Source organism: Anser cygnoides, chromosome 3 (genome assembly GCF_040182565.1).
Source record: "Anser cygnoides isolate HZ-2024a breed goose chromosome 3, Taihu_goose_T2T_genome, whole genome shotgun sequence".
Classification (NCBI taxonomy): Eukaryota; Metazoa; Chordata; class Aves; order Anseriformes; family Anatidae; genus Anser; species Anser cygnoides.
Window position 1 is genome coordinate 72,902,141 of NC_089875.1, and position 22,161 is coordinate 72,924,301.

General features: G+C 38.0%; 1 protein-coding gene across 3 annotated transcripts in view; it reads left to right on the plus strand.

Annotated features, from left to right (window-relative positions):
• The window catches only part of CDK19 (cyclin dependent kinase 19), a 127,730-nt gene that overhangs the window by 89,979 nt on the left and 15,590 nt on the right, over positions 1-22,161 (plus strand). For all 3 annotated transcript variants that reach the window (XM_066994424.1, XM_066994423.1, XM_048081098.2), the window contains 5 exons: positions 882-939; positions 2,134-2,265; positions 19,435-19,578; positions 19,831-19,900; positions 21,086-21,158. In XM_066994424.1, the coding sequence (XP_066850525.1) occupies positions 882-939; positions 2,134-2,265; positions 19,435-19,578; positions 19,831-19,900; positions 21,086-21,158 (477 nt within the window). The remainder of the gene's footprint in view (positions 1-881; positions 940-2,133; positions 2,266-19,434; positions 19,579-19,830; positions 19,901-21,085; positions 21,159-22,161) is intronic.

Below are 22,161 nucleotides of genomic sequence, written 5' to 3' on the forward strand. Positions count from 1 at the left end.
TGTTTGTATGAAAACCTTCCAAAAGTTCTGCTTTGAAAGTTTATGTATCTCTTCATTCAAACCACTTAATGTTTTCAGTCTTGTTCACTTTTTTTACAGCTGTTAGCACAATAGGGCAAAGGCTTCCAAGGAATGCCTGTTGATGTCTGAGGGAATCTAGATCCTAAATGCAGAACAAATGCTGTGATGTCTTGTGCAGATTTTATATGGTGTTCACAAACAGCTTGTTGGGAACAACCGTAGATTGCACAAAATGCCTATAAAGATTTTGTTCTACCTGTATATATTTCTGTCTACAGTCCAAAAAAGTTCCTGGATGTAGCTGCATTATATTCCTGTTCTAAGTAAATTCTCATTTGAGAATCTCTCAAATTCTCTCTCTAAATTCACATGAAATCAACCTTATGGAAAAAAATGTTTTTTGCCAATGGAATTTTCTAGCATTCATACATTTCTAGCATACTAAGATTAGGCATAATTTTCAATAAGCTATACTGGCAAAAGTAATTCTTCCTGTATTATGGATGTATAGGATAAACATTACATGGTAAAAAAATTTCCTGTAGAAGAAAATCTCACAAATGAACATGACCATTCTGGTAAAAGTGGGAGTGCAAATTTAAATAAAGATTGCAATTCTTATTGTGAAATGTTGAAGTACTTCACAGTTTTTCTAATTGTGAAATTGGTAGCTAGGAATAAAAACCAAATGTCAGCAAAACTTGTGTGGTAATTTTAGACATCTAAAAGTACTTAGAGAAATGTTTATTTTTCACTTACGCAAATGCTTATTTCTGTAAAATAAATATACGTGTTGTTGTTATTCCTAAAGGTAATCATCAAAAGTTGGTCAACTAAACATTCTGCTTTTGGTTTTTCAGAAACCAGCAAACATTCTGGTAATGGGTGAAGGTCCTGAAAGAGGAAGAGTCAAAATAGGTAAACATTCTGAGAAAGTTTCATTGCACAGCTCGGATTAGTTACTATAGCATTGCTATTTATATATTGTGTTTGTTCTGAACTATTTTTATGTAAATATCATGCATATGTTTGCAGAGGTCCAGAGATTTGTTGTGCAAAAGGTTATTGGGTATCAGGGTAGGAAACCACAGTAAGTGTGATGGATTTTATCCAAAATCTAATTACCTGTGCAGAACGTAAGCCGTAGTCATATGGATATAAACTTTTTTTTTAATAAAGCATGTGGCAATCATCAAGAAAGTAGTAATATACTGGAACCTCTTTTTATATTCATTTACTTCTGTCGTATTTCAAAATGTTCAGTTAACCATTTTGTATTCATATACTTGTATTAGTATCGGTAACTGTAAGAAAAACGTACATGGCATTTCATAACTTTGGAAGCAGAAAGATAGAGGTGAAGTTTGGGTAAAAGATAAGTTTCAGATTTGGATAAAATGTGTGGTTTTGAATACATACATACATTCTGTATTTTCTCTTCTAGCATTTCTTAAAGTTACTTACAAGGATGTTTCTAGAGAGAATTTTAGGTTTAGGTAAAATCCCTGCTTTCATTTCATATATCTCTCTGTAGCCGTGTACACTAGCTAATTTCATTAATTCCTGTTTATTCTGATTCTCTGAAAGAGAAAATATTTTTTTCCTGATCCTGAAGGCAGTCTATCCAGATCAAAGATGAGGCAAAACAATCTATGCTGTAGTTATTTTGTTTTTTGCACTTCAGATAAAGCTGTAGCAGTCACAAGGCATGTCATTTCAGAATAGCTTTGTATGTGAAAATGGAAGAGAAAGGGCACGCTGGGTTTAGAGAGCAGTTCCTATTGAATTTAGTTAAACAGGTTTCTATTTCAGTTCTATTTAAATAAATGGGCATCTGTAGTATGAATAGTTTAACAGTACCGTGGTGGAAGCACTTAAAAGTCAAATGTTTTCCTTCATAGTCTTATAAAGGAAGTAAATGGAATTCAGCCTGAGATAAATTTGGCCCAGTATTGTTATGAGTAACCTGTTGGTTACTTAGAAACTTTAATTTGTATGTTCTAATGTTTTTGAGCTTTTTTTTTCTAATAGTCTTTTTGCAGTATTGTTAAATTCTGACTTGCTATTTATATTAAAATTTGAAATGTTCCTTTTTTGTTTTGCATTTTCCAGCTGACATGGGTTTTGCCAGATTGTTCAACTCACCTTTGAAGCCATTGGCAGACTTGGATCCAGTTGTGGTGACATTCTGGTACAGAGCTCCAGAGCTGCTACTTGGAGCCAGACATTACACAAAGGCTATTGGTAAGTTTTGGTGTAAGAATGAGGCTTTAGTTTTTTTATTGGAAGGTAGCCTTGTAGTAGATATGGTGATAAGCTGACCAACTGTTTTTTTTCCTGAAGTAGCAGTAGATAGAGGGGATAGATCCAGTCTGTAGTGGATAGATCCAATCTACAAAAAATTAACCCAGGTTGAAACTCCTTGAAGAGTTGGTGCTTTTATTTTTTCAATGTGAGTTGAGATTAATGGTACATATTTTAAACGTATTCTGTTCTTTATTTTTTTATTAAAATATTATTTGGATTGGTCTATATGTTTTTCTGTTATGGTCTTAGAATCTTCTCAAATCTTCAAAAGGGAAAAAGCTATGGCTGTTAAAATGTTTTTCATCTAGAGTGCTACGTATCCAGGTGCTTCTGTGAAGTGTATGGCTTGATAAAGAGAAGTGCAGTCTCCTGCAATGTGTGCAGTCTGCAGATCACTCATTCCTGAGGTCTTCTGAAGCTCCATTTTCAGGAAATGCTGGTAGCTAGGCTCTTGTTTTCCTCCCTATTTCATAGGTTCCAGAAGCAAAATCAGCCTTAGTGTCCAAATGTTCAGAGAATAAAAACACTGAGATGCACAGGAGGCATCCTGTCTGTGCAGGTGATTGTATCAGAAGAGAATTGCTAAGGAAGTTGAAAGGAAATAAATCATTCCTATTTGTACAGAGGTCGGCTTTCTTGGCAATTGCAGGTATCTTCCTGTTACAGCAATTTTCAGACATGCTATGTGGGCCTTTGTTCAGAAAGGTACAAAACACCATGTTCAAGTAGCATCTTAGTTGGGTAGACTAAATAAGGTTTCATAGTCTCAAATAACAGTTGTTTATCAAACTGTCCTCTTATCTATGAGTATACCGAAAAAGTTTTAAAAATGAATCACCTGACTTTTGATGTGGACTTGCACTTCACGTTTCTTTACTTCTCTTCTCTGCCGCTTAGGCAGAGCATCCATCCAGTGCTGAGCTGCACAAAATGCTTGTTTGTTGATCTTGCCTTCAGAATGTGCAGGATCTGTAAAGAAGGGCAAAAAGACTTCACCATAACTGTAGTCAATGATCATAGCTAGAAAACCTTCTATCATCAGAGCTGCGTGTTCCCATTTTTGGGGATATACAGATTCAGTCTTGCGGGCAGGTGATCTGCATTTCTATCTTTGGACCAAATTTGTCAGCATGAAGAAGGGAAAAAGGGTTTATATGATAGGCTTCCTTTTCCTTTGTTGAAGTGGAAAAACTTAACTCTTGAGATGGCAATGTCTACATTAGCGAGTAGTGTGGCAAAGAGAAAGTGTGTCCATAAAGCAAAATGGTACTGAGTACCTAGCACCCATATTACAGACTGTTTGGAGAAAAGGGAGTACTTTGGGATTTCTCTGGTGTGATTCAGTGGACTACTGCTCATCAGTGGCTGTTGCACATCTTTTGGTTTAATTCATGCCAAAGGAATTAAGTTTGTGTACTCTGAGAGAAGTTTGGTTGGGACAATAAAATAAAAAAAAGCAGGGTCCACTCTGAATTCAGAGCATGCTGCTGAGGTATTTTTTTCCAGACAGGTCATGAAAACCTCTAAGGAAAAAGATTTCACAACTTTTCTGGATGACCTTATTTCAGTGCTAAATCACTCTCACAGTAAAGATTTTTTTTCTTTACGTGTAGTCAACCTGTCCTGTTTCGATTTATGCCCATAATTTCTCATTCTCCTGTCATATACCACCATGAAGAATCTGGCTCCATCATCTCAGTCACCTCTTCATAGGAGTTGGGGGGCTGCTTATAGATCTCTCTTCCATCTGAACAAGTCTCTGTCCTTCAGGCTCTCCTCTTAGGGCAGGTGCTCCAGACCATGACCACCCTGATAGCTCTCCACTGAACTTGCTCTGGTTTATTAAAGTCTGTCTTATATTCAGGCCCCCACAGTGGCTCAAGTTTCATCCAACAAGTGTTAAATAAAGAGGAGTCATCACTTCCCTGAATCTACTGGCTGTGCTCCAGTACAGATCCTACTGATGCTATTAGTCTTCATCACTGGCTCATGTTTTGCCTGATGTTCACCAGACACCCCACATCCTTTTCTGCAGAGATGTTCCCCAGCTGGTCTGTCCCTGACCTGTACTATTGCAGAGGGTTAGTCCATCATGGGTGCTGGACTTTGTATTTGTCCTCGCTGAACTTCTTGAGTTTCCTGTGGCCTGTTCCTCCTGCCTATGTGGCTCCCTCTGAACGTAAGCTCTACATTCAAGCATATTGACTGTTTCCCTGGTTTTCCCTTATCTAAAACTTGAGAAGGACATGCTCCAGAAACTTGAGAAGGACCTGCTCCAGCTCATCATCACTGATGAAGATACTAAGTTGGGTATGTCCCATAGACCTCTTTGTTACTTCTCTTGTAATCAGCCTTCAGGCAGAGTATAACTAATTAACCACTGTCCTCAGACTCTGATGATCAAGACAATTTTTCCTGAAATTCTCAGACTGTAATCTGCTACTTTCCTTCATCACTCCACTGTTTTGTGGGTGTCACAGCTAAAGCTGCCATTGATTTTCACAACCCCAACCCAGTTCTTCCTTCTTTCTAAGTAGGACATTTGAGAGATGACATTTGCAGCATCTGTGTGAAAAAATTCACCTCAGTATTCTCCAGAAGTCCCTGTGACGACCGTGTTCATTTCCTGTTTATTCTCCCTGATGCTGCTTATCTTGCTCAGCTCCTTCCGCAGCGTACCTCGGGCGGGTGAGGCCAGTGTCACCCTGCAGCCAGGGTCCTGGGTGTCACCACTGTCCCTCTGTAGTTCCGCCTTGGTTGAGGCCTCTGATTTCCCAGCGTATCTTCTCAGTGGGTGCTGGAAATGGAGCCTTGCAGTGTGTTCCCCTGCTCCTTCCTGGGTGTTGCACAATCCCTCGTTGTCTGGAGCAGATTTTTAGGGCCTACTTTGCATCTGCCACCATGCAGACTGGCCAGCTGGCCTCTAAAGTCTGTTTGCTGCATCTTGCGTCAGATGAAAAGAGTTACTAGGAGTGTTTAAAGAAAATATCATTGGAATTACTTTAAATGCTTATAAATTAATGAGATACTTTAACTGCCCTGCCCCCATAGATCTTGTGAAACACTGATGTGAGCTGGTTACTGGTTGATCTGTGTGCATGATAGTGACGAGTTACCTTACTTGGCAGTTACCCAGTTTTGATAGTTATTGTTTGCAGATTTGGTGAGTAACATTATCTCAGGATCTCTGTTTGAAGAATGAATTAGTACAATGCCATTTTGTTGTTGTTGTTTATTATTAGTATGTCATAAGTTACTTGGTTCTTTTCCTGAGGGATGTGCAGTCTATACCAAAACACAGACAGGAGTCCCTATGAAATTTTGGACATTAATGCTACTTCAGAGAGATCGTTTTTTCCTAGTAGTTTCTTATTTCTAAGGCTTGTATTTCTTGTACACCCGTGAATCTCCAAGAGGAGTGTGAATGGGTACTGAATGGGTAGTACACAGCATGCAGTGTGGTATTGAGGGCATTCAAAATTGCTTGGCTAGCAAAGTAAAAAATATGGAAATGGAAATGAGGAGAGCTGCAAGGTAAGGTTTGTAGGCTGAACAGAAGATGAGAAGAGTATATGACTGAAGAAGATAAGAAAAAAAGATGAATAGGGGCTATCTGTCTGCAGCTTTAAGTAAAGGGAAGAAGTTAGTAACAAAATGACAGCAGTGATGTTAACGTACTTAATGAGTCTAGACTTGTGTTTTGCTTCTAGCGTTATGTGTACTTATAAAAAGGCAGACTTAATGAGCTAATCACACTAGTGAGAGTTGCAGTTTAACATGAAGGTTTTTGGCAGAGGATGCAGTTCTTAAAGCTCTCTTAAATCTCTGTGCAAGAAATACAATTTTAACGTCTCTTAAAATTTACATGATCCTCAGGAGCCCTGATGTATCACTTTTCGTAATTGTTCATAAATTATATAAGCCTCTAATTTAACTGCTGTTCAGTTTAACATACTCATTTAAAAGAAATTTGATTTGATACAGCAACTTACAAAAAGGTAAATGGCAGGATACTTGGTATAGTTTATTTTACATAGCTGTTTTTTTATTCCTTATGTATAGTACAAAAAATTGTATAATTATAAATATCAATAAAATCAGGCTAAAAGCGTGGTCATATCAACTTTGGTCTATTCTTTTCCAATTTTGTCACTGTGAGAAATGCTTTTGTTTGAATTTACAAGGAATGCATTGTCAAAGGTTCTCTACTGCAGAACATTGAACATTGTCCAGCACAGTTGCTACAAAATTCAGATGTTTGCTTAAGTTTTTACTGGCTTTTAGTTTCAATTTTTTTGGTGTATTTTCTATGTTCTGTATCTCATACTCTTCTTTATCTTAGCTTCACATATAATGTGCATACCAGCAAGTGTGCTTCTGAAATTATTGGTAGTGTATTCATAATATCCTGGACACTGCCAACTATAGTGTCCAATTTGTTTCTATTCTTGTCATAAAGCCTTTGTATATGCTTGCTTACATGTAAATAATTCTTGTATGTGATCAAAGTATGAAAAGAATTTGACTTTTGTCTTGTTTCCTGGACCTGATGTTAGTTACATTTTGTGGATTTAACTCTGGGGAAAAATTGCACTCAATACAATCTGTATAGAAATAATTAAGTATTACACAAAACAATATGTAAGCATATTTCATTGCTTAAGTGGTAGTTTTTTTACTGACATTTTTCTCTTTGTTTAGTATTCCCCTTCATCCTCATGAAATACTGTACTTTTCATTTATTTGCTTGTCGAACAAGAAGTTGTTCATAACAAGTATAACATCATATTTCGAGGAGACACAGGAGTCAGGAAAGTACGGTTGCTAAAAATGGAGAAATATCTTTTGCTTTCTGCATGTTAAAAGGATAGTAAAAAGTCTATGTTAGTTTCATGGGGAATAACATAAGTTTCCTGAACTGTGAACATTTATAATCTAAGCCCTACTTGTTAATAAAGTTTCCTATATAATCTGCTACCATAGTTACAAGCAACTAATTTACCAGAGGAATACGAACTGGGAGAAATGGTGTTGTAGAAGTCAAAGTTCACTTTCTATTCTATTACCACAATATAAATCTGTACTAAATTTATTGTAGCCTGTGCAAGCCTTGGTTTGAATTTCCAGCACCATAATTCAAAAGCAGAATCTGTTCCCATATGTCTATTATATGCTACTACTCTAACAAAGAAGTACAACATGCAAAGAAAAGTAACTTGAACAAACTTCAGGTGAAACCACATGACCGGAAAAATATAAAATGCTTTTGATCGTGGAAACATTAATAAAGTTATTGAACTCTCAAAAATTTGGCAGTACAACAGAAAATGCTTTTATATTGAAAATACTAAAGAAACAAGGTTGAAGCCACAAAGTTCAATACTCCTTTCATTGATGGGCAAAGACTTCTGCAATACAATTTTAAGGAAAAATAAAGGAAGTGATTGACACAAAATGAAGGAGAAAGTAAACTGGGTGTCAGGTTGAAAAGTGACATTAGCCAGATTTTTTACATTCTAGGCATATCAAAATAGACAAGACTTTAAAGTGACTTTGTAAGTAAAATAAGAAGTAAGGACTTTTCTGTCATAGGCTTTTAAGAAAGCATGTAAGTCTACTGTGATTCATTCTGGGACATCTTATAGCATTATACCAAGCAAAGAGCGTAATTAAGGCTTGTTTTTAATCAAGTTGTAGCTTGTATAGTTAGCAGTGCTATCAGATAACATTATCTTACCTTTCCTTATCACTTGCCTTAATTAATGAATTAGTATATTTGATAAATGGTAGCAGATGGCTTATAGAATTTTAGATTGTTTGGATTTTGTTGGCATAAAAAGTTCTTTAGCATGATCCCTCAGCCACCCCCTTAGTAAGACTAAAAGTGTCCTGCCCCAGAGAAGGATGGGGTTGTTTGTTATGAAAAACCAATCTGAGAACCTGAGGTATCTCTTCAGCCTAGTTACCTTTCCTCACTTGTCTAGATTGTAAATCAGCAGGGATGTCAGCAATGGCCATGTGGCAACTGTGTTTTCCAGCCCAAACAAGATTTACATATAGAAAAAACATAATATAAAGCTTGGGCTGCACGCTGTCACCTTGTTCTGTTTCCAGACTGACATATGGATATGGGAGCTGGAAATGTGTGAAAGGTATAAGCTGCTATCAGAATGCCTTTGAAAGCAAACGTCACAGGAAAATATTAGTTGTATCAAAGGGAAGGAGTTTATATTGAATGCTGAGGTCCCTTAGAGCTTCAACAACTCAATTCAGTGCAGGAAAAGAAGAAAGGGAAATAACTGGGGTGTATTAGGTAGGACTTAGGATGGAAATATGTGCATATGTGTTCCATATTGCCCGTGCAGCGAGTCCCGCACGTTCTGAATGCATCAGATGTACTCGCCATGTGCGCAGATTGTTGGCATGCTGGCCCTGCCGTGGGGCCTCTGGAAATCTTGGACCAATGCCTCAGCTTCTTCTGGTCCCTCGTTCTGGGAGGGTGTGTGGGGAGGAGTTGAAATAAGACCTATCTGGAAAATCTTGGTAAACCAGAAACTACAAATGGGGCCAACCAGAAGGCTGAGTAGTCTGTAGGAAAAAAAAAATAAAATAAAATGCAGGAGTGGGGTTCCCCACCTGTGGTCTGTGGACCATGGGAGTATGGGGAGTGCTTTTAAATGTCCCTGAGGTAATTTAGAAGGGCAAATCTATAGTCAGTTAACTTCTGTTTGCTGCATAGGGATCTGCATCCCTGTTTGTCAGAGACTTTCATTTTGGGGGGTAAGGGGTTGTTGGAAAACTAGAAAAGAAAAAGTATAGAGAAGTTTAGAAAATACTCATTTATGCACTCTGAAAAGAAAAACTCAGGATACACTAGGAAGGGAGCCTTGTTCATGCCCTGGGCAATGTTATACGACATGGGAAGTAATTGGATTCAGATGATATTTTGTGGTAAACTTATTTTGGCATGCGGTAAACTTTCTTCATTTTGATTATCACAGTTGTTCTCATTCTTTTTCTGAGAGGCAAAACATTTAAATACCGAAGATTAATTGTTGCTCTCTTATCTAGTTGTTGTAGGTACTACATGATTTACTGCTGTTTTTTTCCTCTTGCTTGACAGTGATCTCTGAAATAGTATACACTTCTTTAAAAAGAAAAATCATTTACTATCCTCCACAATCTTATCATAGCAGTCACCTAAAAATGTGAAGCTTTATAAAGGGTCATTTATTAGGTCATTTGAATAGAACGTTTTAAAGCTACATTAATTAGTATTTTATGAAACTTGAGATGTTGACAGCATCTCAAGGGATACCATCCACGGGATTGTTACAGAGTTTAACACATTTCAACTACTTTGAGATCCATCATAGCAGTTCTTCTAACTGCAAGGTTGCTCTCAAATATATTATGTATTCTCAAATATATTGATGTCTAGAAATAAGCTGGTAAAGCCTGTGGCAGTTGTCAACTCGGAAGAGTCTGGGATATGTGTTCAAGTGTCCATTAGCTTAAGAATTAGGAGAATGAGAACTGGCACACAGTGCCGTGGGTCAGACCCGTCTCTGATGTAAATCCATGGGATGTACTCTAATGTGGGACATACAGAAGTTTTATCTTGTGGGACAATAAGCTGGGTCTCTGGAGACATAGATTTAAATATGAATTCAGTCCCAAGTGTTGTAGGTCTTTTACACCATGTCATTTAATCCATCCCATGTGCTGCTTCATTATCTATAAAATGGGGATGCTACTTAATGGTAGCGTCCTGAAGACAGAATCAGTTAATGATAATAGGGAGCTCCAGTAAAAGTGTTATCAATTTTTTGGTTGTTGTTAACTTTGTAGAACTTTTGTAAAAATTTGCCTGAGAACCTGGGATGTTATTTAGCATCTGTTAAGAAATACATTATGGACTTCTTAAAAAAAACAAGCAAACAAAGATACCCCACTGAATTGTCAATCATACCTTGAGTCTGCCGATTGTTCTGATTTAGATTGCTCTATAAATTAATCTAAAAATTTCCACCCGTGGTCACCCCATACTTTTTTATACGTTTACGATTCTTTCTTCTTCTTCAAAATGTTTGAGGGGAAAAAACAGATGCTTTTGCCTTTTTATTCAATACTTTGGCAGATTTGCTATTGCATGGTGATTACTCTGACTTAACTGTATGTGGATTGTTTTAGAGTAGAAAAATAACATCAAAAATATTTAGAAGGCACAATATCTTCTGTAGCAATGACTTTATGTTGAGAAACCACTTTCAGCAAGAGGTGCTTTCAAACATCCATCTATGCTTAGCACAGTGTACATGAAAAATTGTCTGTGATTTATGGGCCAAAAAACCCTCCTTGCCCATAACAGTCTGCCCATTTCTTTTTTTCTTCTAATTTCTTTTTCCCTCAGCCTGTCAGATTCATGTTCTGCCCAGCTGTTAACAATCATGGGGCCTCAGGAGCAAGCATGTCCTGTGTTTCCCTTCCCTTGTATCTCACCGAGTTTGTTGTTGATCAGGCAGATGAGCTGTGCAGCAGTACCACTGATTCTCTAACACCCCCCCCAAGCAGCCTGCTCCAGGAGCTCAGTTTAAAAAATGATTTAGGGTGGGTAAGACAGAAGTTCTCTTTGCAATATCTGCCACAGCCCAGACTAAATAATGGATCCTAATGTGGAAATGGAAAGTAAATGATGATATGAGAAAGCAAGAGTCAGCATTTGGAGGAAGCTGAGTTGCATTTTGCCCACCTTCTCTTCATACTTAGCACCGTTCTGTATGTGTCAGGATAAACTGTGATTCCTTGGAATGTACTGCAAGTACATTGTTCCTTGTACATACATATGAACAGGTGAATGGTTTGGTGCAGAATTGAGCTTGCATCTTAGAGATGATTGGCGCTGCTTTTTTTTCTCCTTTCTTTACAAGGCAATGTACCAAAGGCTAATTTTATTTTCTTAAATTAAACACGAGGTTATCATTTAAAGATCCAAAAGGTGGTCTGTTACAAAACCTGGTTCTGTAAACATTTTGCCCTAGCTAACTAGTGCAGTAGTGAAGGCTTTTAGTGTGCTCTATTTACTACCAAATCTAAACAGTTCATTCACAAAAGTTGTTTTTCGAACTGGGTTGGAAACCAGGTACCTACCAATATAACAAGGTGTGGAGGAATATTTCAGTTAATTCATCAGTTTGACATTCAGGCACAATTATTTCAGCAATATAAACTGAAACTTTCAACACTGCGGTACTGATTCAGTAGAATGACTCGTTACCAGGACAGTTGGGATTGCTTCACAAGTAGACGTCTTGGCAGTAGCTGTGACTGACAGCAGAATTGCATTTCACAGCCGTTTATTTCGTTGCCTAGCCAATATAGACGCTTATAATTATGTAGGAGTTATTCCCAGTACCTTATTAGAAATAGCTGTAAGGTTGGACTCCTTAGTAACAGAAGTGTTAAGAGATCATGAGGGGTTCTATTGAAAGGGAAAAAGGGGCCTCTCTGTGGATCTAAGAGACGAGATTTCTTCATGCGCATTCTCTGTTGACTGAAATAAGGTAGGCATCAAAAACTTCAGTAATTCCCAGAAAAGAACGTCTTGACTTGTGAATGGAAGAGGCCATGAAAATACTCTCCACACGTGTTCCTTGTAATAACTCAGACTACCAGATAGCAGGCCTTTTGCTCATCTTACGTTAGCACTAGAAGGTGCTGACATGCCGGACCTAGTAAAAATAGTTGTAATAGTTACTTACACAAACCAAATGAGAGGACATGACAGGCTATAAACTCATTGTCCCTCTTCATTTAGCATGGAGTTAACCTCCAAAGAGCTCCATTGTGAACAGAAAAGCTGTTTTGTTAAGATACTCTGATACAGAATTCTGCATTTAATTAGGCATGAGAATAAAAGTGTATTTCCCTTTCAAAGAACATGTACTGCTGTCTTTTCATTCACTACAGTTCAGAAGAGCACAGAAAATGGCAACAATTTTCTAATGTGCTCTGCTATTTGTGCAATATAGATTGTACAGTATTGGACACGTTAACTACAGTGATGGACTGAGATGGAAAACGATGGAGTGGGAACTGGAAATTAATGGTAAAGCACCGTAATTAGGAATCAGGAGTTCCTGGCCTTCCAGCCCTATGACCAGGTGATACTGTTGAGCATTTTTGCATGGATGAAGTGAATGTGCAAAACTGTGGGTGTTCCCTGAAAAGCTTTGTAAATACTGTTTTACCAAATAGTGGCAAATCTTGCCAGTTGTTAATTCTTTCCTCATTGTAGGAGGAAATTATAACAACTTCTGTATTAGATGTGCGTAGTACTTTGGAGCATAAAAGGCTCTTGTGACCTGTGCGATGGAAAGCTTTCCTACTTCCTTTACTTGCTGCACTTGTTTGATATTTAGTAGGGGGAAGTAGCCCTCCGGCTACAAAGCTGCCCTTTGTGTCACCCGTTACACTTCTTGTGCTTTTGATGAGTTGTCACTGAAAGAACATTTTTCTTCTGCTTTTGTTTCCCTGCAAAGCTCTGGCAGCCTGCCAACGTAATGCTTGGACCCTCCGAGATATAAGCGCTGCAGTTGCTGGAACAAAAGCAGCAGTGCGTGCTTTACTACATCTTGGAGGTACCGTAGCTGACATAAAAATAATATCCCTCTGCCTTCTCCGACGCATCTGAAGGCTTAGGATTAGGGAGAAAACAAGGCTGTAACACACTGCCCTCCCCAGAGCTCAGCACTTGTCCCAGTGACCTAATTCCCTGCCCTGAGGTGGCATCACCGAAGGTTGGAGCTCACCCCATTTTCTGGAAGAACTGAGAAAAGAGGAGAAAAAAGATGGGCCAGCTTTCATGTGACCACCACTCTATTCTTTCTCTCAAGGATGTTACTGCTCTACTGCTGACCTTGATGTAGTTAAGCTGTAGTTTATACAGTAGTAGTCTTGGAAATACAACTGAAGAGTTTAAGAATTGCTGATGAAAATATGATATGTAGGATCTGGGGACAAGCAATGAAAATCATTATAAAAGTGGTATATTTAAAGAATGTTACTTTTTATTATTTTGCAAAGGCAAATATTGGAAACTTGGAAAATATTGGAAAACGAAAAAAAATGGTAAAAGTTCAGTTCTTTTGCTTTATGCTATGACTGCTGCTAAGCTTGCCTTTTGCCTGCCTTGAGGATGCCTGTCTACTTCAGTACATGGGTTGTACAGGGAAAATAGAAAGCTGCATATAAACTCATAAATCTGGAATTTCTAAATTTTTGGATGTGAATGTCTGTAAATTAAAAGTTAAGTTCTTTAATGTGGATTCTTTGCAGTTGTGTTTTTGCTTCACAAAAGGACTTACTAGTGCCCCTCATCTTACTGCCACTCCCCATACTAAGTCTACTATAGCTGTGTTGTCATGCTTACTGTAGTAAGTTAAGTGTAGTCTTGCCAATTAATATGTCTAATGCACAGCAGAAGTCTGAAGTCGTATGATCCCAGGTTCTTCATTTAATGGAAATATACTGAGGAATAGAAATTTAAGTGGGAGAATAATTCAACAACTTAAAATAATACAGTATAAACTTCTGTTTTTCAGTGAAGTTCTGTTAGCGCTGGTTGTTAAAGATCAGTAAAACATTGCCTAATTTGTGAACAAGTGATATCCAATTTCTGACCCTTTGCTCACCACCTGACACAGTTTTTTGCTTCCCTTGGAAAAATCTGTTACATTTAAATGCTTGACCCATTATCAATTCTTCATAGGTGTCAGGTTTAAAAGGCTAGTGACCTCTCTTTCCTCAGCCTTCTATTTTGCTGACTGAAGTTTAAATGAAATATACAAAAACTGAGACCTCTTCAAGAAAGAGAAGACCTTTTTGTGTGTGCATATGTGATAGAAACAGGTATGTTGTGATAGCAACAGGTAATCACCATATTGGAGAAAAAAGAGAAATTCCCCTTTAAAAGTGTATTATTTCTTTTTAAATCTAGTGTCTAGGCATTTAAAATGAGCTTAAAAATGAATAAACTCTTACAGGGTCTCTATGCTCGTAGGTGTAGTGGTATAGGGGAAGTTTGACTCAAGCGGTATAGGGGAAGTGTGGCTGGAAAGTTGCCCAGCAGAAAAGGATAGCCTGTTGGTTGACAGCTGGCTGAACGTGAGCCAGCACTGTGCCCAGGTGGCCAAGAAGACTGGTGGCATCCTGGCTTGCATCAGAAATAGTGTGGCCAGCAGGACGTGGGAAGTGATTGTCCCTTTATACGCAGCACTGCTGAGACCGCACCTCGAACACTGTGTTCAGTTTTGGGCCCCCCACTACTAAAAGGATACTGAGTTGCTGGAATGCGTTCAAAGAACAGCAAAAATGATGAAGAGACTAGAAAACAAGACTTATGAGGAGCGACTGAGGGAATTGGGATTGTTTGGTCTTGAGAAGAGGATGCTGAGGGGAGACTTCATCACTCTCTACCACTACCTGTGAGGAGGGTGTTGGTCTCTTTTCTCAGGTGACATGACGTGAAGACATGGCCTCAAGTTGCTCCAAGAGTGGGGTTAGATTGGATATCAGGAAAATTTTCCTCGTGTTGAGGGTGTTTAAGTTAAAGTTAAGCTCCTGGAAGGAGCTGCCCAGGGAGGCGGTGGGGTCACCATCCCTGGAGGTGTTTGGCACGTGTATGTGGCTCTAAGGGACATGGTTTAGTGAGGGGCTTGGTAGGTCAGGTTGGTGGTTGGTCTTCATGATCTTGAAGGTTGTTTCCAACCTAGGTGATTCTGTGATTAGACCAACTGATACTTATCTGAAAAAATTAGACACATTTGCCTGCACAGCCCCTTCGCAGGTTTCCAGTGTCTTGGATTATTTGTTGTCCTTGTCTTGATTTGAAGGTTTTGGTGAATCTTACATAAACATGGTAGCTCCTACATGTGACCTGGGGTGCCTCGTTTGGGCTTTAGCCTTTCCTAACTAGATAACTGGTACCCTGGTTGTAGCATTAACCCTTGACAGACCCAGAGAAGCTGTATTCTGGCATCACTTTTCTGTTCTCTTCCTTTACCAGTGTTCGCACATATTTTAAAATCTAAACTTTGTATTCAAACCAGAAAAAAAAATCCAGGTTGGTTGAACTACTGATGCTATTAAATGAAACCTTGCCATTGTTGAGTTCCCTATTGGTTGCAGCTGAATTGATGATTTTTTTTTTTCCATTTCCTAACTTATTTTCTTCAACAGTTTTATTAAAGAATGAGTCCTGTCTTCAAATGAAACATTTTAGTTAATATGCATGGGAAAAGATGTTTCGTTTTGAGAATCAAGGCTATTGTTCAATGAATTGTCTTATTGTCTTAAATTGTCTTAGTATTCTTAAAGAATGTTTGCAAAATACTGAAACAAATACAGCAGTGAGATTATTCTGCCATAGAAAGGAAAGAATACATGAGCATTTGTGTGTTTAGTCAACCCTATCATTACATGAGCTTTATTGGCATCCTTTTGTACTTGCTCCTTGGCTACAGCACTGAAGTAGAGTGGGTCATGTAGGATTTTCTCAGATTTAGTTGCTGACCTATAAAGCTATCACGGTCACAGGTTTTAAAACTGGGACATGGACAGACATACAAATATTCTGTATAACATATAACCAATCAAGTCTCTGGACCTTCAGAAGTTTGTTGCTTTCCACAAGAGCCTTGCTTACGGATATTTTCTGTACAGCCTACCTCCTGAATGCTTATTCCATTGAGCTGTTTCACCAAGGAGGAAACCTTTTACCACAGATCATTTCTGAAACCTAATGACAGCGGAGGGAACTGTAGAAAATGGAACCCACCTTACAGGAATGGTTGTATCACTCTGGTAAATTCATTAGGGTCCTTCTGAGACATCAGACTGGAAAACATTTAGTATCCAATGCAACCTTTTAGGTCCTCTGTGGCGCAGTTTTCAGTGGTTCTGGGACAAAAAAGTTAAAGTGGATACAGTATGTAGTTCAGCTTTGGCTCAGGAGCAATGAAACAACTTAACCTCTCGATTATTAATTTAATGGGATTGAGAAAAGCAATTCTTAGAAGATTTTGCCTTTTTTTAAAAGAAATTTCATAACAAGTTCAGAAATTCCTGTTGTGTTAGAGGTAGACGCGCACTAGAGTAATAATGCACTGTGGCTGAAAATTACAGAAGCAAAGCTTAAAACACGTAATCACTAAAGGCCTACTTCTGAGGGGCAGTACTTCTTATGTGGAATACATTGATTCTAATATCATGTAATAATCATTAACCTTTGTTGGGGATCACAGACCAAAACCATTTAAAATGGCACCTGGTAGGGAAATTTCTAATTATTGCCACATATTTCCGTAGTCAGATCTGAAGTTTGTATTTGGTTGACTAACATGAACAATGTGGGAGATAAATACCAATTAGGGATGCTCGTATTGAAGCCAGAATTTAACAAGGTGTTCCTGCTAGAAGAATGCCACATGTGGTAAATGGTCACTGTAAATTATGAATGCTATTAATAAAACCAAAAAAAAGAGGGGAGACTAGACAAATTTGGCAGAAATTCATTAACAGTGAGAATGGTTTCAATATGCGCCAAGGATATGTTCAAGATCAAGTTACAAAGAAGTTAGACTGACAAAGAGAAGAGCCTGACCTGCCTGAGCTACAAGGCTATAAGGCCTTTTCCAGCTGTTTAATCTTCACTTACGGAAATGAAAGCTTCAGGTTTTCTATACTAAGTACTTTGAAGCTGCAGGGTATCTAGCAAGAAACTTAAAGGGTTGAGCCTCAGTACTGTGACCTACTAGATGACTGGTTGAAGTGTTTTCATGCTTGACTTGTCTAGTAATGCCATCCCATAACAAATAAAACACCAACTTGGGAGCTGTCAGTGTTTGTTCAGATGCAACTTTCAGTTACCAGTTACTAAGATGTCTTTTTTTTTTTTTTTTTTGAATTCTCAAAGGGTTTAAAATGTGCTCTCTGTATTAATCACAGAGTCAGGAGTGGGAATTCATTGCCACAGTGATAATTCTCTTGCACGGTTCATCTCATGAACGGACAGAGTTTGCTGTGTCAGGTCAGGGACATTTCCTAGTTCAACTTTGCTGTCAACAGAATACTAGGTGTTGTTGTTGTTGTTGTTGTTGTTTTCTCAATTCTTCAAATGGAAAAGATCAGTCTGGACACAGCAGTTGCAAATAGAAGAAGGAGCAGAGGCCCAGATTTACCCTGACTATGTCAGTGAGCACTGCAGAAAGTCAGGGTAACCAACGGGGTTACAACCTCTTGGGCCTCTAGATAAGCCATCTCCAAAAGGGCTTGCTATCTAGTGTGAAAATGAGTCAACAGATGTTATTAAATTAACATGTTATTCTTCAAATAATAAATAATTTCCATACTGGAGTAGATAACTTATACCGACTGCCCAAGTAGGAGTTGTGATTAATATGCCATATTACCTGCTTCAGCAGATAAAATCTCAAGAGCTGGAGATCTTGTTTTCATGCAGATAAGGCTAATGAGAGAATCAAAGGAAGATAAAAGCCTTAGAAAGTGATGTAATACATGGAGCAAGTTATATCCTGTTGAAACTGTAAAGTCTGAATATTTCATTACCACCCTTGACAGTAAAAGAAGTAGGTGGAAAGGCTTAGAAATTGGGACAGCCCTAAAAGCCCAAACTCCATACCTGTAATATAATGGAAAGGGAACAGACATGTTTTTGCACAGTGTGTGTAATGACTCTTTCTTCATCCTTATGATTTCATGAAGAGAGGTGTGCTTTCTTCAGAAGACCACATTTCTCTTAGGTGGCATAATCTAAACAGCACCATTGACAGGAGGTGGGATTTTGGGTCTCAGGTTAATTGCAAGCAAGTAACAAAACCAAGAGACTCTTCTTGATGCTGTCTTTGGTCTGAATCTAATAAACCAAACTCCGGTTAGGTAATTTTTTTATCTATTAGATTTTAAAAATAGGAATAAATTGCTTTCTGTATTTATCCTATAATTTAATAAAATCCAAAAGGTTTCCCAGTGTCATCTATTTTAACCTCAACTATTAAGCAAGGTTCCAGTCTTTTATTCAGCAGTGTTCATTACTCATCTATCTCAATGTCTTTTTCCAGAGTTATACCCCAGACACATTGCATTTGTCAATGTAGCAAATCCTTTTCTTCTTTCCTTTTTTTTTTTCTTTTTTCTGCTAGTAACCTTTTTCTCACTGACAAATACACACTTTTGTTTTAAGATGCATAGTAAAGCACTTGGGTCATGCAGAACACTAAGATGGTGGTGATAGTAATAACTGCAGTGATTATATAAAACCTAGAGATTTTTTCTCCTGTGAATGAAGCTATTGTTCTTGTCCACAATATATTTAATTTTGAAAAGCATATTAATGAGAAATTTATGAAAAAGCAGTTGATACCTTCATAAAAGCATAGTAAATTATGCTGTTCTGTGTATGTGCATGAGATACAGATGAAACGGTTCCAGTGTTGTTCCAGTGGGAGTTAGTTGTCAAGTATGATTTTTTCTTTTTAATTTATTAATCACTCTTCTACTCTTAATTAAAATTAGGCTCTTTTTTTCTCCATTTAAAGTAGCTCACACTATTTGTCTATGCATGTGAATCGTTGGCTCTTTTCCTTATTAGCATGTATTTAGTTATCAATTATCGGTTTAGAATTGTTCTGAAAATGATACAATTTTTAGTTCATTGTATATTTATGGGGGATTAATGTTGTGGTTTGGATGGTCAGTTTAATGCCATTTAAGGTATGTCGTCAACAAATACTGCGTAGGTTTCTGCCTTAATTGTGAATACATTAGGTGCTAGACTGCCAGCATACAACTTGAAACAGCATTTGGAGACTGTCTAATTTTGCTTGGGGAAAAAAAAACACCCGTCTCCCCAGATTTTATCCTTTTTAATTTATTATACTAATGTATTTTTAAAATACTATATGAAATCATACAGTGAGGCATTTTATCTTACTGTGATTATACATATTTTTGAGAAACTGTACAGAAATGAATATCAGAGTGATGATGTGCAGTAAATTTACGTGAATGATCTTCCTTCTTCCTTAGATATTTGGGCAATTGGCTGCATATTTGCTGAACTATTGACATCGGAACCTATATTTCACTGTCGTCAGGAGGACATCAAAACAAGTAATCCCTTTCATCACGATCAGCTAGATCGCATTTTCAGCGTAATGGGGTTCCCTGCAGGTAATTTATTTTCATTAAAGGTTCAGGCATAATGCTACTAGGTTGATTTTTTTTCCTAAAGGAAATGACTAGTTGTTTGCATAGGTGTGAAGAAACTGTCAGTTCGATAGATTTGGAAATGCTGACAGTTATGGAACAATAGCACTGGCCAACAAACTTAAACATCCTCTGTAGTTATTTCTTCTTGTGTGTTACTTAACATTCACTTCCAGAACTGTAAATGCTTCTCCTCTTTTTTTCCCCCCACCAAAGATAAAGATTGGGAAGACATAAGAAAGATGCCAGAATATCCAACTCTTCAGAAAGATTTTAGGAGAACAACGTAAGTGATGATAAAACAACATTTCAGTGAATGTAGGAGATAGGCAGAAATTGGCCCCTACTATCTTGAAAATTTTTCAGGGGGGTGGGATTTTGGAGTGTTTGGGTTCCAAAGCTGTGACATGTTCTGTTATGAATCAGGTGTTTTGCTTGAATGGTGTTCTCTCCCTCAGGAACTTGTTAAAAGCATCAGCTGAGTTGCCTCCTTATTTCTCTAGAAGGGATCATTTCAAGTGCAATTTGATTTACGGCAGGCACAGACAGACAAAGTTGATTTAACCAGTTGCATTAGATGTTCAAGGTAACTTCATTCATTTTGTGTGAGAAGGAAGAGGGAAGCACCTCTTGGTCCTTTTGTCCAGCGTAGATCTGGAGACAGTGAAGTAGTGGCAGAAGTTTCTGTACGAAGGTCATGCGTTCAGTAGGTTGTGATGTAAAGCCTATCCGGGATCTGAGAATTTCCTTCTTTTAGTGTTGCCAGGGGCTTTGGCTAAATTAGTCAGTAGTGGGTGGTGATAGATCAGAGGGTGTAAGGAGCAACATAGACTTCTGCTGTAATGCAAGGGACAGGGATTTGGGAGTTTTGGGTTCTGTTTCCAGCTCTGCCATGGATTCATTATGCTGGCTTTAGACAAGATGTGAAGCTGTCTGTGCACAAGGCTTCTTTCTTTTGAAAATGGCTGTACTTAACCTCTGGATTTGCAGATTCAAGGCCAGGCACAGGTCATACATAGTTGGGGCGTTTTCGAGCTTGGAAACTATAAGGACTGTGGTTTGCTGCAGGTTGAGGAGACAGAAAGGTTAACTTCTCTGCCAAATCTCAACTGGAAACAATAGCTTAACTGTTAGAAACTGCTGTACATGTTCTGTGGTGGAGTTGCTTTGGAAAACAAGTGTGAACTTCAAGTTGAGTTTCACTGTCATATGCCAATGTCAACAGCTTATCCATACGCTATAAAAAGTTGCATGTTCTATGGAAATAATCTGCACACAGTTGATACTAATGCTATTAGTGAAAAGCATACATAGTGTCAACTGCTTGATAAGTATCTGACGTATTTTCTGATAGTAGTTCTTTTTACAGTTCACGTATTAAAGGCTGGTGGTTTTGTGGTGACTTGGTATACTCCCATATTCTTAATGCTATATTATTTCAGAAATGTCTTTGTTTAACAATATTTTTCAGATATGCCAATAGTAGCCTCATAAAATACATGGAGAAACACAAAGTCAAGCCTGACAGCAAAGTTTTTCTTTTGGTAGGTACTAATTGAAAATCACTGTGATCACAGGAGTGAAATGCATTTCTAATGTTAATGTCTGTGTCTGTTCTATTACCTCATTCTACTGAACACTGATAAAAAACAAAGCTATTTATCACCAACTGGCTAGTTTTAAGATACGTTTTCTTCATTCACATTCATGCTGAGGGCGTGTTTAAACTGCTTGTACTCCAGATCTGAAGCTTTCATGTACTTATGATCTGCAAGGCATTTGTATACCCCGCCTCAGCAAACCCTCGGTCCCACATGGTTTCAGAGAGCTAAAGAGCTCCCAAGAGTTCAAGACTTCTGTGAAATACAGGGAAGAGGAAAGGAAAATAAAAATGCATATTCGGGAACATCTTAAAGAATTTTTTTTTTTTTTTGTGAAGGGAGGCATTCACATAAGAAGTGTGAGACTTCAAGAAAAAATAATTAGAATTTCTTAAACTCAGCTTTCTGGGCTAGAATTAGAATGATCTGGAGGAGAAGTCTAACTGAAGAGACTACAGTTATAACAGACATCATTAATAAGCCCCTGAATTTCCCTGCTTTCCTACTAAAGGTGAAAGCCACCAGAAAGCCTGCTTTTGTGGAAGGGCAAAGAAGGAAATGGGCTGCTGACAGATTTTATGGCTAATTCATCAAGGCTGTGAATGCCAAGTTGAATCATCTGGGGTGGGTAGGCTGCTTTTCCAGGGGCATATATTAACTAAATCTCTAAAGAATAAAAACTTACCAAAGGGTGTCAAAAATATATTACAAAAGCAAATAAGGTTTTCATGATGGAGAAGTAGAGAGGCAGGGTTATTACAGGGTGATTAAACAGGTAGGTGTCTACCTATGTGTTCTGCTGTATAATTGTGAGCATGAGAACTGAGATTTCCTAAGGTCTCAGTGTTCTTTCTGAACATCACAAAGAAGACTTAGTTCACTTAGCAAGGTAGGTTTTCTGTAGTCAAATTTTTTTCACTATTAATAATCAGGGATGAATAGGGAT